Source organism: Candoia aspera, chromosome 1 (genome assembly GCF_035149785.1).
Source record: "Candoia aspera isolate rCanAsp1 chromosome 1, rCanAsp1.hap2, whole genome shotgun sequence".
Lineage (NCBI taxonomy): Eukaryota > Metazoa > Chordata > Lepidosauria > Squamata > Boidae > Candoia > Candoia aspera.
Window position 1 is genome coordinate 311,377,598 of NC_086153.1, and position 25,143 is coordinate 311,402,740.

Below are 25,143 nucleotides of genomic sequence, written 5' to 3' on the forward strand. Positions count from 1 at the left end.
GACTGGCAGCTGCTGCCTGAAACTGACAGACCTTAATCAGTTTCACACTGAAGGCTTTTGTTATTTTAAATGTGTGCATTGGTGGAGAAAGTGAATTTTTATTACAATTTATTACTGTTGGATTTGTGAACGGTCGCCATCCAAGGCAGTTGCCAGATGAGGACTACCTGCATAACTAAGCCTTTCTCTGATCAGATTATTATTAGATAAGTTGCTGAGACTTGAGCATATGGTCAAAATATTTGGAGATTTGGATCCAAAATATTTGGATTGAATGTCTTGGTTATGCCTTCCTTATTTGATCTGTGCTCTTCATGGCTGGTGTTAGTTGAGAGAAATAAGTCTTGGCATCTTTTCCTTAGAACAGAACCCTTGTATAGAAGTTATGAAAGCTATGAAAATTGTATTAATTCCAAATTTTCATGGGATAGGACTGCATTAGTAAACCCTGCTTCCTGACATTTCACCTGGTCATAGACATCCACACATATAGTGCCAACAACTTTTACGCATGCAACTCTTTGTGTGTAGGCTTTAACATGAAGGGGAACCCTTTGCTATTATATATTTATTTGATTTGAAAAAACCCCCAGAGTTAATATGATTGCTGGAAAAAAAAAGACCTTACTTTCATTATCTGAGGTCAGTGTTAAATGTTCAGTTATTGGCCAAAATATTCAAGAAGTTGATCACCAAATAGTATCAAAATCTTCTGGGTGGAAAAATTTGATTTCATCTAGGATTCAGAGATGCCTTAATTGCCTTAACTGAGAATAGATGGGAAATACATACCTGTGGATTCTTTTGTCAGTTTTCATGACCTGTGGCCACGGTATCCTTATAGATCACAGGCTGAGGCTGTTGGCATCATGTGCTGGTAGTTTCACTCCTGTCACTGGGGAGTTGTATTTCTATGACATTGGGGGATTTTCTACTTGTGAGTCCCCATGGGTTTGTACTGCCCTTTGTTCTAACATCTGCCTGAAACTGATGGCCAAGATCATTCAGATTACCAGGTTGTTGTATTTTTCCCTTTCATCTGAATAAAAAGGTGCCATCTCTTTGTTGGGTGTTTGTCAGTAATGAGATTGATGAGAGCGAATGAATTGAAATTCATGTAAGAGGAGAGAGTTGCTCATAGTAAATATCCCTAATTGTGCTGGGGTGGCAGAAACTTCTACCATAGATAAGGTAATTATGGACCTAAGGTCAGGTCCACAGTTCTGGAATGTTTTTTGTATATAGACATCTGCCTGGATAATGTCTAGAAGCAAGTTATATATTTTTGTCTGATTCATGAAAGATCTGAATGTTCTGGTGCATGAACTACTTACCTCTTGACTTGGTTACTTCAGAACTCCTACTGAAAATTATAGCAAATGCAAGCCAATTCAACATGCAGCACCCAGATTCTTATGAGAGTTCTTTTATGAGTCAGATACATGTTAGTTTGTGTTAATGCCTTTTCCTTTTTTTATGTGGCTCTTCTTTTCCAATGGATGATGACTAAACAGTAGAAATGTTTAGATTAAATAAACATTAAGAGATGGGAGAGGAGGGAATCCTGACTAAAAGAAAGTTTGTTAAGTAAGTAGCTACATTATTTATTATGTTATTCTCTTGTTTTATGTAGCCCTTTATCTCTATTACTATTTATTAATGTTGATTTATTTGTGATGCTACTTTAAAATTTAGCTTTATTTAAACATGTTAAGCATACTTCAATATGAGCCAGTTGGTCTTTCAGAATATTTTAAAGCTTTTCCATTTACATCCAGGATTAGGACCACTTTCATCATGCAAAATATATCTGGTAGAACCCTGGTATTGAGTTTCATTTCCAAAGAAGAAATTCTGGGAGTGGGTTTGGAACAAAGGAACATTGAAGAAAATGTTCCTTCTGTTCTTCCCCTACACATCTTTCTTCTTGATCATCATCACCGCTAATTTGGAGCAAAAAATGGGGAAGCATCTGAGGCAAGATATATGGTAGAGACTTTCATGTTTGTGATACTGCAGTGGGGGTAGTTTTCCAAAGTGTAACAAATAGAACAAGTCTGTTCTATTTTGTTTTGGGGTTTTTTGGTTAGAAATGGAGCTTCTGGAAGGTGCAATCATTCTAGAAGTGAGAAGGATCAAAACATCTCCTACAGATGTAAGATGAAGAACGTTGGGGTTGGGAGTTGCTGCTGGAGCTGGTAAGTGTCTGTGTGTGTCTGATGACTGTAGTTTTGTAAGGAGGATGAATGAAGACCAAGGAAAGAGATGGCATGGGACAGCAAAGTGGAAGAGTAGCTGAACTGCCAAAGGAGAGAAGACAAGCAGAGGCAGCTGCAAGCAGCCTGGAGGGAAGGAGAAACCATCTTGCAACAAAGCAAGCAACAAATGAAGAAGCTTGGCTCACCCCAGCAGATAGCCTGAAAAGGAATCTCCAAGTGAGAATGAAGCAGAACTGCAGCTGCTGCATGGGGAGAAAGGAATGAAAGTGAAAGTTGAAAGAGTGGCTGAAGGGGTCTCGGAACTACTTAAAGAGGCAGCCATACATTTTGAAAGAGACTGTGTGTTAGCTTGATTCCTAGGCTGCTTGTGTGCCTGAGCAGAAAGTTTATTTGTAATAAACCAGTAGGTTAGTAGGAGTAAACCTGGAGATTAACAAGTAGGCACAGGGATAGGAAATATTTAGGTTTAGGGTGTTACATTAGTAACCATTTCGTTATATTTTTGTAGCTGCAACATAATAAGTAGCCCCCTGCAAGGATAAACATATTCCTACTCTTCCTGCTTGTGTCTGTAGTATCCAGAAACGAACACATGACAAATTACCAGGGACTCAAATCTTTTCAAGCACTTTGGGGATCAAAGGATGATATTAAGGGAGATTTCAAGGAAGTAGTTTGGTCTAATCAGGAAATAAAATGAATAAAAATGCTTCGGTTAATTATCTGTTATGTTTCAGCCACAGAGAGCTTGGATTACAAGTGATCATACAAGCTGCTAATAATCTTTGGTTCTACTTATGCTATCATTGGCTTGCATATGTCTAATTGCAAGACAGCCTGTTAGCAACAAATCTGTGAGCATATTTTAAAACTGGTAGATAAGAGGCAATAGCAGGCTCTAAAATTGATTAAATCTTTTTTAGCTAAAAGAAAAATCCAGATACAACTTATTTCTGTTGCTGTTCGGAAAGAATATGCAGAAAATTGACAAAGGTTACTTACATTAAGCAAAATGTTGGGGTTTTATGATAAAGCAACTCACTCAGGAGACTTCAGATATTTCAGTTTTTTAAGGAGTTGTATTGCTAATCGTATTATAGAGAGGATGTCCTACCTTTCTGAGCCATTGCCAAGAACAAGAATAAAAATTAGGAGGAAGTGTAATAATTAACTAGCAGTAATTAATTAGCTCAATTTTTTAAAGACCATGACATTTTACCAAGCTACGCAATCCTGAACAGTTACCTAGGAAAGCAGTATATTGAGTATATTCAGGTAGAGGTTAGATAGAATTTGTCAGAATGTTTAATGTGCATTCTTGCACTGAGAAAAAAGTTTTGTCTAATGGTCTAAGTGACCTCTTCCAACACAAAGTCCATCCCTTAATAAATGGGGGCTTCCAGACAAGGTATTGTTTTGGAAAGTTGTACTTCATTCATTCAGAATTATGGGGCAGATAAACATTTTTGGTACACTATCCTTATTACAGCTTTCCCCAACCTCCAGTATATCAGAAGGATAACATGTTGGGGAAGCCTGCTGTTTCCTGTTTCCTGTTGGTACTTGCATTTGTTTTCATAGCCTGGCTCTCTTTTTTTAAAAAAGTTCAGTCTTCAATAGTATGAATTTATCCTTTTTTTTAAAGAGAAGTGATTACCAATTCATAATTATACCACTTTGTTTTCATATTTTCACTTTTTTTTCAGAACAGTGCTATTGAATTTTTTTAATTGTTTGGGCTTTTTTTTTTTTTTTGCTTTCACTGCCCCACAGTAGGCTTTTTTTAAAGAAATCCATGCACTTTTTCAAATCTTTTTTAAAATATTTTTCCTGTAAATTGTAGTCCCTTTTTGTTTTCCTGCTTTCTTTCCTTCCCTCTCTTTTCTTTCACAGTTCTACTCTTCTGTAAAAGAAAAAACAACCCTTTCCAAATACTGAAATAACAGAACTGAGGTACCTTTTTAGAGAGAAAAATGTGGGGGAGATTTGAAATGAAATAGAAGCCATTCTTAATTCTTTGCACTCAAGTTGTTTGTTTCTCCCTGACAGGCTTTTGCACACATGGGTGTTTGGGGAGAAATAGTATTTAAGAGAGGAAAGCATAGAAATAATACTTTCTGTACTGCTTCTCTGGTCTTATTTCTTCCCAAGCTTCTTTTTCATTTAAAACTATACCCTAGGTTGAGTTGTGCATGTTGGTGCGTAACATGTAATTAGTCCCCAAAGCAGTGACTGATTTGTCTCAGACTGGTCATGTGTATATGAAATGTGGCTGTTGCTAAAAATAATTCCATGTGCTGAATTTGTCCATGAAAGTTAGCAGAGCACAAATACAAAATTGAACATCAGAAAATGCGACCAGGCAGAAATCTGTAGCCAGTAGCTATAAGAACCCAAAAGCTTTCAATTAAACAATGGTGACAGTTTCAGTTAAACAATTGGTAGTAGTAGGGCGAATTCTACATCTGCAGTATCTGCTTTACAATGTCTTTTTTTTTTCTTGCTTAGGTATCACAAGGAAAGAAAACTTGTCCTCTGTTCTAGGACGTTTGAAAATGGCATAGTTAGTTTCCTAGAATGATTATGAGGATTTCTGTAATTTTGCTAATCTCTTGAATATTGTAGAACTAATAGAATGCCTCTATTATCATGTGCAAAGCTCTTGTGATGGGAATATTAAAGCATGTGTGTGTATTTTGCATTCTTAGACTTTTATGAATTGGGGCCAAATCTGCACCTGACTCTTGGTAAGCTCAGTGTTTGCAATAGTTTTGTGTTCTCTCTTGTCTCATATGAGGCTCTTTCCTTTGTCCATAGACTTCCTTGACAGCCATTAGTAATTTGTACTTGAGTAACACCAGGTTTGGTAATACACTGGAGGAGAGCAGAACTTTGGGTCCTCCAGATGTTAGGCTTCCCTCAGGCCCAGCAAGAAATCTCAGCTCTTCCAGCACTGACCCCCTTATTCAGGTTACTTGATAGAAGGCTCATAGACATGATTTGGTTGGATTAGTTTCTTTACTGCCGACTAATATGAAGCCATATACCCACAAAAAAATCTTCTTATAGTAGTACATTGGAGTCAGAATCTAAACATATATCTGTGGTCCAGAGTCTAAATTCTAAACCTGTTCCTCCCACCTTACTGAGTCAGTGGATCTTTGGCTGTTCTTTTAGTGGTTTTGACACCATGTTATCATAACCTCCCTAGCCTGAGAGCCTCCTGTTCCTGCCTCATTAATTTCATTCCTTACACCAAATATTCATGAAGTGCCAGAAATTATAATGCATCAACCTATGTAAGGCCACAAGTTTTTCATTCTTGCTATCATCTTAGAGATTTTGAGTCTTTAAATGTGACTCTAGCCTAGGCTTCCCCAACTTGCTGCCCCCCAGATACTCATGTATATGCCAGAATATGTGCCAGTGTTGGAGGGATGAGGATGATGCATTCACTGGTACCTTTGTAGCATATCTGTGTTCACATATATCATGTATATAGTGTCTATAGTTGGCAGTATCTGACCAACGTTGTCTAGGCTTGGAAGCTAAGCAAAGTCTGTCCTGCTTAGTTCTTGGATGGGAAACCTCCAGGGGATATTAGGGCTATAGGTAAGAATCCCAGAAGGCAGTAGCAAAACACTTCTGTTCTACTCCCAATCTACATGGATCCTTCTATGAAGCCATCATTAATTGAGTTTGATTTAAAGGTGACTTCATTGTAAAGTATATGGATAACTATACATATCTTCCCATAATCAGAAAGCCTATGGATGTGGTCATAAGCACATAAGTATGTTTGCAATTGCAGAACCATTTTTGTTGGACATGTGTAGGAGCAGCATGAACGTATGACAAGGGTTAAAACCTGGGAATATTGAAATTTGCCACTATCTATATACATACACATCAGGGTTTTATTGGAAGTTAGTGTGCCTATTCCTTTCATGGGTATGTCTTTCTGCTTCTTGTTGATGAGACTACTAAAATTGTTTTATTGCTTTTTAAAAATTATCTTTGAATATTTTTAGCATTGTAGAAGATTATTGATTTTTATTAGCATAATTACAAATACTTATTTGAAAGTACCAAAATCATAATAAATCACCATTTTATCCAAGTTGCTTGTTCAATATATACTTAAGAGCTAAAACCAATTTCCACCAATGATTCTGTTCCTGATTTGTTGTAGCCATAGTAATTTCAGCACTGGCACAAAAGAAAGGGGTACTATAAGGGCAGAGTATGGGTGAAAGACACATGCATCTCTCACTTCGAAAAGACAACATATATTCTGTCCAAACCAGACCACCATACTTCTTTGCATATGCACATGCAAGCATAAAAGTGCCTAATTAAGGACAATGAATATGACATTTTTCTTAATGTGCAGGGTTGAAAAAGGGGAAATATGCAGGCAATGAATGAAAATTTAAGTGTTCCATTTTTATTTGTAGGTCTGATATAAATATGTCCACTGCTGATAATTGCTTGCAGGGAAAGGGAATCCTTGAGACCAGTATGGGTTTTGTTTTCAATGCAAATTGTAGCTTTGGAGGAAATTTTGTTTTGTTTTGTTTTCTAGGACATCAATCATGTATATGAGTTAAATTTCCCTGCACATCTTCTGCATTGTAATACTAAGCATCCCACCTAGTGGTTGCTGTCTGAATTGTTAAAAACTTGCATGTTAAATGAAAACATTCATCTGGGACATGGTATTTGAAATGTGGCCCAAACAAAATCTGTGAAAGTTCTTAATTCTAGGAGAAGTCTACTAAATGGCTTAAGGAGTAATATATAGGCTGGATTGGGGATTCCAGATACTAAAAGTTGTAGCACTCTCCTTCTGTCCATCACCTCTCCCCAGTTTTCCTCTCCTATGTCTCCTAATTTGTAATTCTATCCCAAATTAGACTTCCTTTAATATGTTTTTGTTTCATGATACTGGTCTTTGTGCCAGCACCTCTTTTTGATTGCAGGAAATTCTTCATGTGTACAGTTTAGCCATCAATATAAATGTAACAGCAGCAAATCCCAGGTCCATTGGCACTGAAACCAGCCACTGGGTGTTAATCACACTTCCCTGAATAACCTGTTTTTCAGATCCTGTGGGAATATTCTTACTACCTTTCCACTGATAACTGTGAAGCTGTTTTACTGTCTTCTAGGTCCCACAACCCAGCGCCAGGTTCAGAATGGACCTTCTCCAGATGAAATTGAAATTCAGAGAAGGTAAGGAACAAAAATCTACAGAAATGTTCAGATTTTCATTTTAAAAACAAATAGAAACCAAATGGTTGCATATTATTTAAACTTATATCTCTGTTCAATCATCAGGGAATTCATTCAGAGGATATATAATTGTGCATGTCCACTGAAGGCCTTATCAGATTTGGCACAATAGATGGATTATTAATCTTGTTGAAGTCAAAGGTAGAATGATAGAATTAGAATAAACCTTAAGGTCATCTAGTCCAATCCACTGCTTAGTGTTAGATCTACTAGAACATCTCTGGCAGATTACTATCCAACCTCTGACTGAAGATTTCAAGCAAGGGAGAAATCACCACAATGGGGCAGCCTGTTCCATTGACTAATAGTACAGTCAGGAAGTTCCTCCTGAACCCATTTCCTTGTAATTTTAACCTGCTGATTCTGGTCCTATCTTCTCGGGCAATAGAGAATAAGTCCACTCCCTTTAGTTACTGTTAACTTCTTGGAGCCTTTACAGTAATGTCCATTAATGATTATTTGGGTCCATTATGTACGATTCTGTTACCTAGACTATATAAGATTTCTGTCATTGATGATTTCTAAATTATCTGAATAAAATGCTTTATTAATCAGAGTTAATTATGTTTAGAAGTATGGAGCTTATGACAATTCACCTGGATCTTGTTGCAGAATTATATTTTATTCATTGAAGATCAACAAATCATGGTAACAGATCAGGATCATTATAGCACAGTTCCTCACAATCGATGTTAAAGCCTACAAATGACGGGAAGAGGAAGCAATGAAAGAGGAACCCAGGGCTACAGAGTATTCATACCTGCATAAAATAGGATTTATGAGGCCATGTACAATTGACCAAAAGCAGCCAAAGGCAGCATATGCAGTCTTAAAGACTTAAGAATATATGTCCCAGATGACATAGCTATTAAGGACAAGATCTGTGACCTCCTAGGTCACATGTTATGGGGCTCTGGGGAAGGTTTGTTCACTTAAAAGTGCTGATTGGACTGGTGAGGACATTATGCAAACTACCTTGCTCTTTCTCTCATATACCACACACTTTTTTTGCTTCTTTTTTCCACGCATCAAACCAGCATTTCCTCTGTCTGCTTAACAAGAGAATTGCGGTTATGAGCTTTATGAGATGTAAATGACTAAATAAGGAAGGGACTAGTTGGCCCAAGATTGGAAGGAAGTAATTGTTTTATTCCTGTTATTATTTATTGAAGGATTTATATGTCAGATTTCAGCTAGCAAGCTGTTAGAAACTATTACATATTGCTTAATGGTTTCGGAGTAGAACTGCAAGACATAACACACATGACAAACCTAAGCAGTTGGAGTTTAGTTCTTCTTGAAAAGTAGAGGTGCAAGTGTCTAACTTCTAAACAGAGAAGTAGTACCATTTCCTTCAACTATAAAGCTTACATAAATTTGGATTGTCTCCATTAAATCAACAGGAATGGTTTTGTTATTTGATTGTTTATTTCATAGGGCTTTTGTGCAACTCCAATCACACATGACTTTAAGCAGCTAACATTCCCAGATCCACTAAGAGTATTAAAAACAAAGAATATAATAATAATTATATCAAAGCATCAAGAAACAGCACCCAGCAACAATCAGACATTCCCACAGCAGGAAAGAATAAATTCAGATCACATTTCAAAGGCCTTCTGAAAAAGGCCGGTTTTCACAGCTTTTTGAAAATCTAACAGAGCTGAGGATCATCTGATGTCTGGGGAATGTTGTTCCAGAGGAGTAACAACAGAAAGCCATTCCCTGATAAAAACTCCACTTAGGAGTAGGAACCTGGAGGAAGCCTACTTGTCCAGATTGTATTGGGTGGGCAGATGCTAATGGGAGAAGATGGTCTTGAAGACGCTTGGGTCCTGAGCCACTGTAGGCTTTAAAGGTGACAACCAGCCCCTTGAATTGCACCTAGAAGGCAATTAGTAACCTGTACAACACCTCATAATAGAGGTGTCACACAGGGAAATCACATAGAGCCCTTGACATTTTCTGCTACAACCGTCTGGACACTTTTGAAGTGGTCTTCACAAGGCAGTACCATGTAGAGTGAGTCGCAGCATTCCAATCATGAAGTGATTAAGGCATAAGGGGTTGTGAGAAAGCCTTCCAATCTAGGAATAGTCACAACTAGTGCACAAGATGTAATTGTTCAACGCCCCCCAGCCTCAGCTGCTACATACTGTTTGAGTGAATCTAGGAGATTCTCCAAACTGTGAATTAGTGTAGCAAATGGGAGATGTTACCTCACCCAGAACTAAGGATGGATATTCATATGGCTTCTGAATTCATACCCGCTCTGTCTTGCTGGGATTAAGCCTGTTTCAGTTCCTTCCCATTGAGGCCCTCACAGCTTCCAGGTGCAGGGACAGCACCTTGACTGCATTTCCTATTAACCTGGGGTTGAGATACACAACTGGATATCATCACATATCAACCTGTGTTGACAGATGACCTGTCCCAGGTGCTTCATGTAGGTATAAAATAGGAGGGGTGAGTGAAACCCTGTGACACCCACAGCGGAGGGCCCTAAGACTTTAGCTCTCCACCAATATCAGTAGCAACTGAAATTTCCCCCTAAAGAAAGAGAAGCAAAAGAGTGTTCCCCCACCCACAAAGCCAATTCAGAAGGATAGCATGATCAATCACATTGTAACAACTCAGAGATTGAGAAAGACCAGGAGGATCACATTCCCCCATCCCAGTGCCAACATAGATCATCCACAGTTCTCCATTCTGGACCCAGGCCTGAACTCCAAATAAAAAAGTTCCAAGTAATCCATTTTGATTATGTCTCACTGTAACTGCAGATTCAACAGCTTCTCAACAAATTTCCCTTGAAAGGCCTCTAGTTGTCCGAAACAGTTGGGTCAAGCAATGGCTTCTTGGGGAGGGGGCATATCACTTCCTCCTTCAGGACAGGCTATACTACTCCCTCTCCCAAGTATGCATTTACCACTGCCTTGACCCAATCTCTTGCCACTTCCCTTGCGGCCTTGATGAACCAAAGAAGGGAGGATCCAAGCAACAGGTGATAGAGCTCATGTTGGATGAAATCTTGTTCATTTTGTCACAACTAATATGCTTACCAATCCCAAATAACCTCTGTCACCTCCCACTTTCCATCTTCTACTAACATCATTGTAGGCATCTCCTACGCCACTCCATCTCCTGGAGCTCCTCAGTAAACCAAGAAGCTCCCCTGGATTGGTAGACAAGGAGAGGCCACTCAGCCACAATTCTATCCAAGACTGAAATAGCTTCCATATTCCAGAGAGCTACCAGGCCTCAGCAGAACTGTCCACCAGCCTCTCAGGGAATTCCCTAAGTGACCTCTGGAAATCAGATGGACTCCTGAAATTATTATTATTGGAGTTTTAATCCCACCGTTTTTTTTAAAAAAAGGTCAACACAAGGCGACCATACCTAATATTCCTACCTCCCATTTTCCCCCCAACAACAACCCTGTATGGTGGGTTGGGCTGAGAGAGTGATTGGCCCAAAGTCACCCAGCCAGCTTTCATGCCTAAGGGAGACCTAGAACAAACAGTCTCCTGGTTTCTAGGCCAGCACCTTAACCACTATACCACACTGGCTCTCCAATCTTGGCTATCTAAGAAACTGGTACACGTTTACCATAACTATTAAAAAATCTGTATACTGTATGGGAAACCCTCCTGCAAAATTGCATTTTTAAAACAGCAAACATCAGCCAGTCGTGTTGCTCCTGAGCTAGAAAGGCTTATAGCATTCTATGCATGCATTTGTTTATTAGATTTATATGATCACCCATGTCACATAAAGCAACCCTGGACAGCTAACACAATAAAAACATCAGTACAGAAACAAAACACAAAAAGAAAAAGACTAACAGCAACCAAGAATAACGAGCCAAACAACAAATCCACACAGCTCACAAGCTTAGCCAATTCCCAACCCCATGTTTGTTGTTTATTCGCTTAGTCGCTTCCGACTCTTCGTGACTTCATGGACCAGCCCACGCCAGAGCTTCCTGTTGGTCGTCAACACCCCCAGCTCCCCCAGGGACGAGTCCGTCACCTCTAGAATATCATCCATCCATCTTGCCCTTGGTCGGCCCCTCTTCCTTTTGCCTTCCACTCTCCCTAGCATCAGCATCTTCTCCAGGGTGTCCTGTCTTCTCATTATGTGGCCAAAGTATTTCAGTTTTGCCTTTAATATCATTCCCTCAAGTGAGCAGTCTGGCTTTATTTCCTGGAGGATGGACTGGTTGGATCTTCTTGCAGTCCAAGGCACTCTCAGAATTTTCCTCTAACACCACAGTTCCAAAGCATCGATCTTCCTTCTCTCAGCCTTCCTTATGGTCCAGCTCTTGCAGCCATATGTTACTACGGGGAACACCATCGCTTTAACTATGCGGACCTTTGTTGTTAGTGTGATGTCTCTGCTCTTAACTATTTTATCGAGATTTGTCATTGCTCATCTCCCAAGGATTAAGCGTCTTCTGATTTCCTGACTGCAGTCAGCATCTGCAGTAATCTTTGCACCTAGAAATACAAAGTCTTTCACTGCCTCTATGTTTTCTCCCTCTATTTGCCAGTTATCAATCAAGCTGGTTGCCATAATCTTGGTTTTTTTGAGATTAAGCTGCAAGCCAGCTTTTGCACTTTCTTCTTTCACCTTCATCATAAGGCTCCTCAGTTCCTCTTCGCTTTCAGCCGTCAAAGTAGTATCATCTGCATATCTGAGATTGTTAATGTTTCCTCCAGAGATTTTAACTCCAGCCTTGGATTCCTCAAGCCCAGCTTGTCGCATGATGTGTTCTGCATACAAGTTGAATAGGTAGGGTGAGAGTATACAGCCCTGCCGTACTCCTTTCCCAATCTTAAACCAGTCCGTTGTTCCGTGGTCTGTTCTTACTGTTGCTATTTGGTCATTATACAGATTCTTCAGGAGGCAGACAAGATGACTTGGTATCCCCATACCACTAAGAACTTGCCACAATTTGTTATGGTCCACACAGTCAAAGGCTTTAGAATAGTCAATAAAACAGAAATAGATGTTTTTCTGAAACTCCCTGGCTTTTTCCATTATCCAGCAGATATTGGCAATTTGGTCTCTAGTTCCTCTGCCTTTTCTAAACCCAGCTTGTACATCTGGCAATTCTCGCTCCATGAACTGCTGAAGTCTACCTTGCAGGATCTTGAGCATTACCTTACTGGCATGTGAAATGAGTGCCACTGTTCGATAGTTTGAACATTCTATAGTGTTTCCCTTTTTTGGTATGGGGATATAAATTGATTTTTTCCAATCTGATGGCCATTCTTGTGTTTTCCAAATTTGCTGGCATATAGCATGCATTACCTTGACAGCATCATCTTGCAAGATTTTGAACAGTTCAGCTGGGATGCCGTCGTCTCCTGCTGCCTTGTTATTAGCAATGCTTCTTAAGGCCCATTCAACCTCACTCTTCAGGATGTCTGGCTCTAGCTCAATGACCACACCGTCAAAGCTATCCCTGATATTGTTATCCTTCCTATACAGGTCTTCTGTATATTCTTGCCACCTTTTCTTGATCTCTTCTTCTTCTGTTAGGTCCTTGCCATCTTTGTTTTTGACCATGCCCATTTTTGCGTGGAATTTACCTCTGATGTTTCTAATTTTCTGGAAGAGGCCTCTTGTCCTTCCTATTCTATTGTCTTCTTCCACTTCTGTGCATTGCTTGTTTAAAAATAATTCCTTATCTCTTCTGGCTAACCTCTGGAATTTTGCATTTAATTGGGCATATTTCCCCCTATCACTGTTGCCTTTTGCTTTCCTTCTTTCTTGGGCTACTTCTAGTGTCTCAGCAGACAGCCATTTTGCCTTCTTGGTTTTCTCTTTCTTTGGGATGTATTTTGTTGCCGCCTCCTGAACAATGTTGCGAACTTCTGTCCAGAGTTCTTTCGGGACCCTATGTACTAAGTCCAGTCCCTTAAATCGATTCTTCACCTCCACTGCATGTTCCTTAGGAATATTAGTGAGCTCATATGTAGCTGATCTGTGGGTCTTCCCTAATCTCTTTAGTCTGATCCTAAATTGTGCAAGAAGAAGTTGGTGATCTGAACTACAGTCAGCTCCAGGTCTTGTTTTTACCGACTGTATAGACGTCCGCCACCTTTGGCTGCAAAGGATGTAATCAATCTGATTTCGGTGTTGTCCATCTGGTGAAGTCCATGTATAAAGCCGTCTCTTAGGTTGTTGGAAGAGAGTGTTTGTTATGCAGAGTGAGTTGTCTTGGCAAAATTCTATCAGCCTATGTCCTGCTTTGTTTTGTTCTCCCAGGCCATGCTTACCTGTAATTCCAGGTGTCATTTGACTGCCCACCTTAGCATTCCAGTCTCCTGTGATGAAAATAACATCTCTTTTAGGTTTGTTGTCCAGTAGGTGCTGCAGATCCTCATAGAACTGCTCTACTTCAGCTTCTTCAGCATCTGTGGTTGGGGCGTATATTTGGATTGCTGTGATGCTAGATGGCTTGCCCTGAATTCGAATTGAGATCATTCTATCGTTTTTTGGATTGTATCCAAGCACTGCTTTAGCCACTTTACAATTAATTATGAAGGCTACTCCATTTCTTCTGTGGTCCTCTTGTCCACAGTAGTAGATCTGGTGGTCATTTGATGTGAAGTGGCCCATTCCAGTCCATTTCCGTTCACTGACACCCAAAATGTCTATCTTTAATCTTGACATCTCACCAAACCACATCCAATTTGCCCTGGCTCATAGATCTTACATTCCAGGTTCCAATGGTGCGTTGATCCTTAGAACATCGGATTCGCCGTTCACCACCAGCACCGTCGGCCGCTAGCTGTCCTTTCGGCTTTGAGCTAGCTGTGTCATCACGTCTGAGGCTAGTTGAACTCATCCTCTGTTCCTCCCCAGTAGCATTTTGACCATCTTCCGACCTGGGGGTCTCATCTTCCGATGATATACCGACATATCTCTGGTTGTACTGATCCATTTAGTTTTCATGGCAACAATACTGGGGTGGGTTGCCATTACCTTCCCCAGGGATTGCATTTAGTCTGACCTCTCTGTCATGATCTTCCCTTCTTGGGTGGCCCTTCACGGTTTAGCTCATGGCATCATTGAGGTGCTCAAGCTTCAGCACCACAACAAGGTAACGATCCTTTGCTGAAGTCCCAACCCCATACCTGAGAGAAAAGCCAGGTCTTAAGGGCTTTGAAGAAAGCCAGCCAAGTTGGGGTTTATCGAATCCCAGGAAGAATAGTGTTCCAAATATCAGGTTCTGCTATAGAGAAGCCATGCTTTCTGGGTCTCACCAGGTGAGACTCTTCAATTGATCGGATGCAGAGCATGCCCCTGCTACCAGATTTGATGGGCCAGGTAGAGACAAATTGGAGAAAGGTGGTCCTAACATGTAGCAATTTAGAATATTTAATATAAAATGAGCTGTCATTAAACATTTGGTATCTATAGTGTCAGTGAAGTTGGCCTATCGGTGAATCATTGTCTTACTGAAAACAGTTGAATGCACACTTAACTTTCTTTGCAAATTAACCCAGTTACCACAAGGGGTTGAGGGTGTGGGGTTGAAAATGGAAGTGGCTTTTTATTTGTGTGTCTTATCAGAGCAACTAAAAGTTGTCTTATGGGTATAACTGTGTCCAGTGCTGTGGTCCTGCAATACTGATCAGGTGTGAGAATCTAAGACCTTTCTTACTCTCCCTACCCCAAAACTCATGTGATCAGAACTAGAAAAAGTGATCTAGAGGACAACCTTTAGCAAAAAGATGTAAGAAGATGCACCAACTTCAACTTCACCAATAGCCTTTATGGGTGCTTTGAGCCATTTTAGATTTAGAGTTCTTCCAGAAAACAATCCTTTCTTTCTCCCAGTAGTTTAAAATGCATCCAAACTTGACCCATGCTGTTTTGATTATTTGCAGAACTATTTAGACATCAACATGTTAAAAGAGCGGTTGTGTTTCTACATTTGCATGTCTAGCGCTCTCAAAGCCTCTCAGCAAATTATTGCTTGCCCTTTCTGAGCACAGAGAACTGCCATCCAGTCAGTGCTCATTTTCTGTCCTTTCAAGCTGAACTGTAACTGAGCACTCTCCCAGGTTTCACAAATCTGTGCCATAGTAATAATAAGTAATAATAATCCCCTCTCCCTCTTCACAAATAGAATAGAAAATAAATTGCTACTGTTTTGCATCTCCTACACTTGGTTTTTTGCATTTCTATTTGTGGATATTTCTCCAGCATTTTGGGAAAAAATTCCAGAGGCAGGGTGGGTGGGCAGTGCAACATATAACCAAGCGTATAAAGAATATTCAGAAGTTTCCCACCTGGCATGGTGGCAGAGCTCCATTCCTTCCTATCCTCTTAACCATGCCAGCACACCACTACAACAGGAGCCAGGGGACTGGGGCAGGGCAAAAGAAGAATTCCCTCCAGTGAGAACATACACTAGTCATCCTGTTTCTGAAGTGACCTTTGCTGAGTAGAGTCAGGGCCGCAAGTAGGGTCTGTGTCACCCGGGGCAAACATGGATTCCATGCCCATTTTGGCGCCCCCCCAGCACTCATTTTGATGCTCTCCTAGTGCTCATTTTGGCACCCCACCAGCGCAGCGCCCAGTTTCCCCCCCCCCCCAGTTGCAGCCCTGGGTAGAGATGATACTTTGTCTTTCACTAGGTAAAACAGTGCTGGCACAAATATAATTACTGTTTCATAGCCCTGGTGATGATATTGTGCAATTGGTGTCGAAGGGACAGTCATGTGCTATTACTGGAAGAGATGGGACCTTCATGTGTAATGCTTCTTGATGAACCAGAACCTCATGTACTATTGAATATACATTTATCCAGTACTAAAATTGCCGTGGGCAAGCATAATTTAAATTTCTGGTTTGTCAGGAACAAGCAGGTATGCCGGTACGTGCTACTCGATCACTGCCACTTGGCTATTCTTGTGATCAGGAGGAAGGCCTGAGCTAAAAATATCATGAACACCTCTTCCATCAGAAGTGGACTCCTGGGATGTTTTTCTTTTAGCAAGCCAAGATCATAAATCACTGGTCTTGGCTTATAATTCAGGCTTGTTAGGAGAGATACAAATTAGAGATCTGGTTCAGAAGAATACTAAACAAACCATGGAAAGAGGTCTCTTGCTTCCTTCTTCCTGATAACATTCTTCAGAAATCTGGCTTCCTAACACATTTGAGCTGGATCAGTGAATGAAATCAAGTGTTCTTTCTTGTCCAATGACTTCTGGTTATACTCAGAGATAATTTTTTAAAATCCCCAGTTGGGCCCACCTTGTGTTAAGCAGCATTCTCAAATGCATTGTGGGAACTAAAGCTGGATTCTTTTTAAACCCCTTTATCATAGGCAAGCAATGGAGCAGCAGCAGCAGCAACGCCAGGAATCTCTGGAAAGAAGAACCTCTACCACAGGCATGTATCATGCTTTTGGAAGTCAAGCTTTTTTTCCTGATTCTCCCTGTTAACTTCTGGCTGCTCCTTGTGCTTTTATTGAAAAGGTTTGGCTTCTCGTCTGTTGCTATAATTATTCTGTGGTTTCAGTTACTAAAGTTTATGCGTAATGCATACAGGGATGCTTTTGCATTGAAATGCAATGCAGTAGGTAGCAGTTTTTTGTTCTTTCTAATTTTCTTTAGGGTGTTTTCACTGGTAAGGATTAAATAAATTTCGCTTGAAATTACCTCCAATGCAAATAGAAAGCTCATACTGGTTACATCCTCACATTCTGGCATCACTTTATTAGCATAGAAACATGGGACAAATAACATGAGAGGGTTCACTTTTTACCCCAAGACTCTTAATTTTGTATGTCTGAAAATACTCTTAATTTTATATAGTGTCACCGTGATTGCTCTTTTGCTGTTCTTACAGAACAACAGGAAGGTTGTTCTAAAGTGAACACATATAAATTCTATATAATTTGGGGGAACCTATGAGAGGAAGTAAGGTGCATTCACTCTCTATACAGATACCTTTCCAGCCTAGGAGCTGACTGAAATTAACCACAGTATAGCCCTCACTTACTTGATTTTCTCAATAGATTTGTTATTGAAGGTGTGTGGGACATAACTGTATAGAGGTGGCAACTACACCAATACAGTAACCCCAAAATTAAACAACATGCAAAATAACTTTTAATTTAGTGCAACATGGCTTATAGTATGCCTAATCATTATTGTTTGTGAATGACTGCTTCTCCTGAGCAGAAGGGACATCATTTGTAGTTAAGAGATAATCCATATAGGGCATAGAATTCCATCACTGAGATCATAGGAGCCCCCTAGGTTAGTCTTCCCCAAAGAGGTACCAGGTATGTTGGGAGCAACTGCCAGAATTTCCAGCCAATGTGGCCTCTGGTAATAGCTGCAGAGAATTTTGAGAGCTGGAGTGAAGAAGATTACTATACATAAACCACTGATTGCTTTGGGCCCAACGAACATCATTTGGGGTGCTTTAGCAGTGCTACTGCGAAACAGTAAATATAATTGGTACTTGAAAAAGAGATCAAATGGATCACCCTCTAAATTGCTCTGAACTTCTAGAAGGAAGAGGGATATAGCAAGTACAATAAATAAAGAAGAGTTTGGCAAATAAAACTATGTGTTAGATGAGTAGAGTCTTGAAAAGTGGGTCTTCAATAAAATTGGTTGTGGGTTAAAAAGTTTGGTATTCACAGGGCAGTTCAGTGCTGTGTTTTCTGTTGGCTTTAAACTAAACACATTAGCAGCTTTTCTAGCTTCCCCTGGATAAACTTAATACCTGTATCTTCACTAATCTTTTTTTAACTGTTAAGCATTGGGTTCATTTTGATTTATTTTTTGTTTCATTCCCTTTTCCCCTGTCTTCTAACCATGATGCCTTTTATCATTCCTCAGTACCAACCCATATTATTCTTTTTCCCTTTTCTGTTCTTTATAGTCTCCACCCTTCAGATTAAAGTGTCTTCTTCCCCTTTTCACTGCCAGTCTCCTCCTCCTGACTACAATAACTACAATGCTTCTACTTCCACTGGTGCGGTCGTTCCTCCTCCTCCTCCTTACGCCAAAGCAATCTCATCAGCATCTCCTCTCCCTGAATCTGCTAGCAAGGCCTCTTTCAAGTCTGCTCATGGGGCCAGGGAATCCCCTCTGCTTTGCCACCAATATTCTTTCTCTGGGTTCCCGTCATCTCCTGGCCCTTCCTTTCCACCAACTTGGCCAGGCTACAGAACTGTTACACGAAGCACCAAGGAAATCTCTTTATCTCCACCTCTTGCCTCTGCTTCCCCCCATCAGTCCATAAGATGTTCTTCCCTGTCATATTCTCCTCAGTCTGTTTCTCCTCCTGTGACCTTTACATCCCCTGTACAAAAGGGGCTGATCCTGCAGCCCCATATTCCAGTGGTCCTTCCTGTGATTGCTGCCCAGAATGGCAGAATCCAGGGGTCTACAGATGCAGTGGTCCAAGATGCCTCAGCAAATGTACCTCAGTCAGGTCTGAATGGCCAGCATGAAGATTGTTTAGCTACACAAATTCCTCTAAGCTCCTCTAGGACACAGGTAAAGAGAAAAGATCAATCTTTTTTCTCCTACTTAGAAGCAGTGCCCATTTCACACTTACCTGTTGTGACCAGCCCACCTGGATCCTTTATCCAGGCTTTTTCTTGGCCCTCCCAACAGTTGCCTCATTCTCCACACCAGCTCTATCCATCTATGTCACACTTTGTTTCATTACACCCTCATTATGCTGCTATATCTGAGATGAATTTGTCCAAGAGGACCCCTTCTTACATGACTTCATCTACCTTTTCCCACATGAGTAAGTACTTGGCTTAAAAATATAAGTATATATAATATATTTCCTTTTTAAAAATATATGTTTTAAAAATATATATTATATAGCAAAACATAAGTAGTTTTCAACAGTTATAAAGTCCTATTTTCCAATCTTCCAGCCTTTCAGTAGCACTTTCAATGCTTATGATGAATTCAGGATATAAACTACCATCCAGAGAATGCTGTAACTGGTGTAATGTAGAATCATGATTAGTTTAGAGCAATGTTTTCTACGCTTGGCAGATTCTAAATTTATTAATGGCCATGCTACTTGAGCAGTTGAAACCCACGTATCTGGGAAATGCTGGTTTAGTGTCCGCCCTTTTCATGTTCAAAGAACTTTCAATGAAAGAGCAAGGAGTAAACAAGGACATCAGTATCCAGGTTTTAACTTTAGTTGTGAAGTCATAAAGCTAGATCTGCAATTTGTAGCTGAATAATCTGACAAGATTGTTATACTTAGTGAGGTCATACAAGCAAGCAATCTGGACACTAAAGAAGATGGGCCAACTTTTTGGTAGCCAAGAGACCCACTCAACATTTTTTGTTTGACTAAAGCAATAGCTTTAGTCAAATACTTATTTAGTCAAATATTTATAAATATTTATATAGTCGAATATTTAGTGAAATAGCTCGTGTGGCACAGAGTGGTAGGCAGCAGTATTGCAACTGAAACTCTCCCCACAACCCGAGTTCAATCCCAGCAGAAGCTGGGTTCTCGGGTAGCCGGCTGAGGTTGACTCAGCCTTCCATCCTTCCAAGGTTGGTAAAATGAGTACCCAGCTTGCTGGGGAAGGTGACGACTGGGGAAGGCAATGGCAAACCACCTCGCTCTATAGTCTGCCAAGGAAACGTCACGAAAGCAGCATCCCCCCAAAGGGTCAGACATGACTCGGTGCTTGCACAGGAGGACCTTTCACTTTCATCAAAGCAATAGCAGGTATAACAAAGAGGGGAGACTCAATCACATACATGGGCAGAAATTTTCCTTCTTTCCCCAGAATGTTTTTAGAAGGTTATCTGAGTAGGAATCTTTGTATGTTTAATTATTCCAAGCTTATTTTATGGTATACATTATTGTTTGTTTGCAGCTTCAGAATTATAGGAAATAATGCTACAGTTGTTTGGCAAATGCATCACTGTAATTCAGTGACCCAATTGGAATCAACTCCAGGCCTCCATAAAAGAATTTCAGGTGCCACATGCAAGTTACAGTAACTTGGGCTGCAAGTTACTCATGCCTGCACTAAAACAATGTACAGATCAGGCATGTCACAATTAAGAAAAGAAAGAACACCCTAATCCTGAAACATGTTTGTGACATGGCCCTACTCACTTTATAAGCTGCCAACCAAAATGTTATATGCAGCTGCTCCTGGCCCCCAGAAGGTTGCCCAACTCTGATAAAAATGATAGCAGCATTCATATTGCCTAGGCTGATTCTGCTAGAATAGTTCTGAATTTTCATTAGTCAAACCATCCTACTCAAATTATAGACAAACCATTACTGAAATTCAAATTGACAGTTTGTGCTATAACATTGGAAGAGAAATCTGGTATCTGGTTTTCTGAGAGTAGAAAAACAAAATGTGAGCTAGTTTATTTTGTTGTAGTTTTAATGTGGCATCTTAGTATAGAACTGTATTTCCTTTTTTATGAGGATTTTGGATAGGAAAGTGAAGAGTATACTTTACAAATTTGAATATTGCTATAGCCCTTGAATTTAGGAAGAGTTTCCAGTATTTAGATAGATTAAAATTCTGTGTTATTTAACTGACAACAAAAAGCTAATCTGAAGCAAGAAATCCTAGTTAAATGAAAGTAATTCACTATGCAGAATGGAGAATTGTTGGTTAATTGCCAAAATAGATAATTCTTACTTAAAAGAATTATTTTTAAAAAAAACCTGCTGGAAATGCAATAATCAGGATGGATTTTTTTCACATATTATGGTAATGTTATAAAGCTCAAGAGTTCTGGAAGATAATTCAGTGCAGAATGGAACAGATTTTAAATACTGACTTTTCTTTCTGGCTAGCTGCTTTTCTGTTAAGCATTACTAAGCCTTATGTTATTACGAAGTATACAGAGTGTATGATAACATTTTATGGTATTTACTGGAAACTACTAACTCCTTTTTTAGAGGAACAGCAGACTAAGCTATGGGAATATGCTTCAGTATTAAAAAAAATAACTTCATATTTAAAAAAAACAAGTCAGATACTGAATTCAGCTTAACCTGAAAACCATTTATATATTATAATTCTGCACATCTGAAGATTGGGGTTCTTTTAATATAAGGCTTTAAAATACTAGATTTTGTCTGATTCATTATAATAAGGACAGACTTTCTAAAATAAGATAGAAGCTCTTAATTCTTTTTTTAATTGATTATTCATATTATATTGGCTGTAATTATTGATTATTGGCTTGATTTTAATCATGGTTTTAAAGGGCTAAATTAATGTAAGATCGCTTTTATATGCAGTACTAAAGTAATGTTACTTTGAAAAAAGAAAAAGATTGGTGGCAATGGTGTAACATCTAATATTAGAAAATGCTTGTTCAAAATACAAGGCAAGAGAATTTAATCAAAAGACAATTATAAAGAACAGGTTAAAATCTAACTATTAGCATAATTATGAGAAATATTTACACTAGAGAGAGGAGGCCTTGCAATAAATCTACTAAAGTGGCTATTCCTCAATATTATTGTCACCTTGCCTATTTATATTTCCTTATAGTAATGTTTTGTGTTCTAAAATTGCTAACTTTAAAAAGAGAAGTATCTCATACTTCGTTACCTGGAAGCAATTTTAACCTGGCAAAAGGGAGAGCAGGCTATGAGATAAATTGGAAATAATGTAGATTGAGATCTGATATATTAGAATAACGTTTTGCATATAAATGAGATGAGCCCTGTTGGATCAGATCAGAGATGTATTTATCCAATATCTGGCTTCTGTGCTCTTCTTAGTGTGTTTATGGTAAAACACAGAGACTCCAAAAGAACTAGTTCTGTTTTTTAGAAAATATGTTGAATCTACTTTATTGAAAAAATTAGGAAGTCTTTCTAAAGAAAGAACAAATCTTTCTTCTTTCGATTATTTTGGTGTGGATAATTTAGCCAGTATAAAATATGAAGTACCTGAAAAACCATTGTATTGCTTTGCCTTCAAGAACAGCATTCCAAAACTTTTGAATGGGCATTTGAAAGGAACAAACTGCCTCTTCCAAGGCTGAACATTTCTTGTTCCATGCTTTGTTTATTAGCCTGGAAAAGAATGATCTGAATTTAAGAAGAGGAGCCACAATTCATCCAGTAGAACAATATTGTTTGTTTGTTTGTTTGTTTGTTTGTTTGTTTGATTGATTGATTGATTTATATACCCACCCATCTCAAGTACATGATCCTGGGCAGCTCACAACATTAAAAACAAATAAAATATATACAAATAAAGCAAGAAGTAAAACACACAGCAGCCAGAGAACCATAAAAAGCCCTCAACATAGCCAAGAAACAGGCTCTGTCCCACACCAGAGGCCCCAGGCTTGGGCACAGAACCAGGTCTTCAAAGTCTTATGAAAGGCCAGCAGGGTGGGGGCCAGCCTAATCTCAGGAGGGATGATGTTCCAGAGGGCAGACGCCATAGCAGAAAAGGCTCTTCTTTGAGGCCCTGCCAGCTGACACTCCTTGGCTGATGGTGCCCATAAGATGTTTCATAAGATGCTGGATCAGACAGGACAGGTAGAAACAATTGGGAAGATACGGTCCCATAAGTAACCTAGCCTTAAGCCATGTAGGTCTTTAAAGGTGACTACCAGCATCTTGAATTGCATCTATGCAGGAACATAGGAAGCTGCTGTGCCAACACTGACTGGTAGCAGCTCTCTAGGGTTCAAGGCAAGATATTTTCCAGAGTTCCTTGGAAATACCAGTGATTGAATGAGACTTTCTGCGGAGAAAAGTTTTAGTAAGCTACATCCCTTGTTTATATGTTTGTATGTACATATGCATGTAATGCTTATTGCGGTCCAAAGACCTAAATAATAAAGTATGGATATAATCGAGAGGTTCAGCATAAGGTTTGACAAATAAAATAAGTTGATAGGGATTGCAGAAAACATTTAAAACTCTAAGCTATTAATTTATTATAAAGACCTTGTTTTAAATTCATAGTTAAAAATTTGGATGTCACCAGATTTTTACCTGAGAGTAAAATTTTAGCATATTTAGAAATATCTCTTCCTGGCCTTGATTTTAAAATAGCACCACTTATATCCTGACAGAAACTCTTGTAAAAATCAAAATGCAGTAGAATATGTTCCACAGTTTTAAGGTCAATACCATTACAGGATAAACATTTTTGAGAGATGGGAATCTTTTGAAATCTACTGTATAACAATTTTGATGGCACTGCACTGAATCTGGCTTTAGAAAAAACTAGTATATATTTACTTAAATGTAAACTGCTATGATATATAGGAAGCTGAAACATGTAATTTATTCTAAAGGTTAAGGGTGAACACCAAAATTCAGCCTTTGCCATTAATTCCTGTACTGAGTTGTCCCATAATCTTTGTTTAATACAGTAAAATGCCAAAGTCATACATTTGGAGAACAAATAATTGGGATCAGTGCCAATAACCTTTTGAGTGATCTGTTTAAACCACCTTTCTACATAAGAATCATTTGAAATTTTGCATAACAACCCTTCCTTGCTTTTCACAACATGTATTTGGAACTAAAATTTAATTTTACTCAGCCAGGCTTTTCTTTTTGGAGGGATTGCCTGGTGATTTTTGGATTAAAAGCTTGTATTGCTGTGGGACAGTTCACCACCACCACCAGCACCCTGAATAAAAATGTTGAAGCAAAGCCATCATAGTAGTTTTTGCTTTCAAGAATGTTGCCTTGCAGTGAAATTGCCAGAACAGAACATGACTGAATAAAGTGCTCATATACTATAACTACAATTCTCAACTTGAGTTATCATATGATCTTGAATCCCCTTTTTTCTTCTCCTCTTATGTTCAGTTTAATCACTGCAGTGTAAGTAGGTTTTACTGTACAATCACTGATGTATTTTTGTTTATTACACTTCACTATTTTTTTTAAAATGCTAAGCTACATCCCCTTCCTGGTGTAGCATTCCTAAGCCTAAAATAAGGCATCCAACTAGAGACTAAATATGGGGAAAAGAGATGCCAGCTGGTTGTTACAGGCAAGAGGGAAGACCCAAGTTATTTCCCAACAAGCCCTATGGCTTGTGTTACAGTGACACAATGACTGGTAGATTCTGAGGATCCTAGAAATTACGTCTCTCCTGGCTTTCATTTTGCCTTCTGTTACTGGCCCAAGCAACCATCAGCAACGGAAGCGAACAAGACAATGTATTGCAATTCCTGAATGACACTTCTTTGTTTCAGGTCCTGCCCTGCCACCAGGTCACCCCTCTGTTGCCACTGGAATACCCACATCGTCTGGTGGACCACCCCCTCCCCCTCCCCCTCCTCCTCCACCTACAGGAACTGCACCACCTCCTCCTCCCCCATTGCCAGCAGGCGGTGGAGGAACTAGCACTGATGACGGATCAGTGTCGGGACTAGCAGCGGCTCTGGCTGGTGCCAAACTAAGGAGAGTGCAACGGGTAAGGCTCTTGGCTGTGACAGAGGCATTATAAGCTTAAAACTGGGACCTTGAAATTCTGTTATAGGAAGGAGTAAGAAAGGCAGTGAATAACTATTTCCATCTTCCATAGAGAATTTTCAGTGGATGCCTTTGATGTTTAGATTTTCCTGAACAGTTA

At 39.4% G+C, this 25,143-nt stretch overlaps 1 protein-coding gene across 1 annotated transcript in view; it reads left to right on the forward strand.

Moving 5' to 3' along the window:
- Nucleotides 1–25,143, forward strand: part of EVL (Enah/Vasp-like) — a 142,997-nt gene that overhangs the window by 109,024 nt on the left and 8,830 nt on the right. The window contains exons 4-7 of the mRNA XM_063290317.1: nucleotides 7,391–7,454; nucleotides 16,867–16,931; nucleotides 18,438–19,316; nucleotides 24,764–24,984. Of these exons, the coding sequence (XP_063146387.1) occupies nucleotides 7,391–7,454; nucleotides 16,867–16,931; nucleotides 18,438–19,316; nucleotides 24,764–24,984 (1,229 nt within the window). The remainder of the gene's footprint in view (nucleotides 1–7,390; nucleotides 7,455–16,866; nucleotides 16,932–18,437; nucleotides 19,317–24,763; nucleotides 24,985–25,143) is intronic.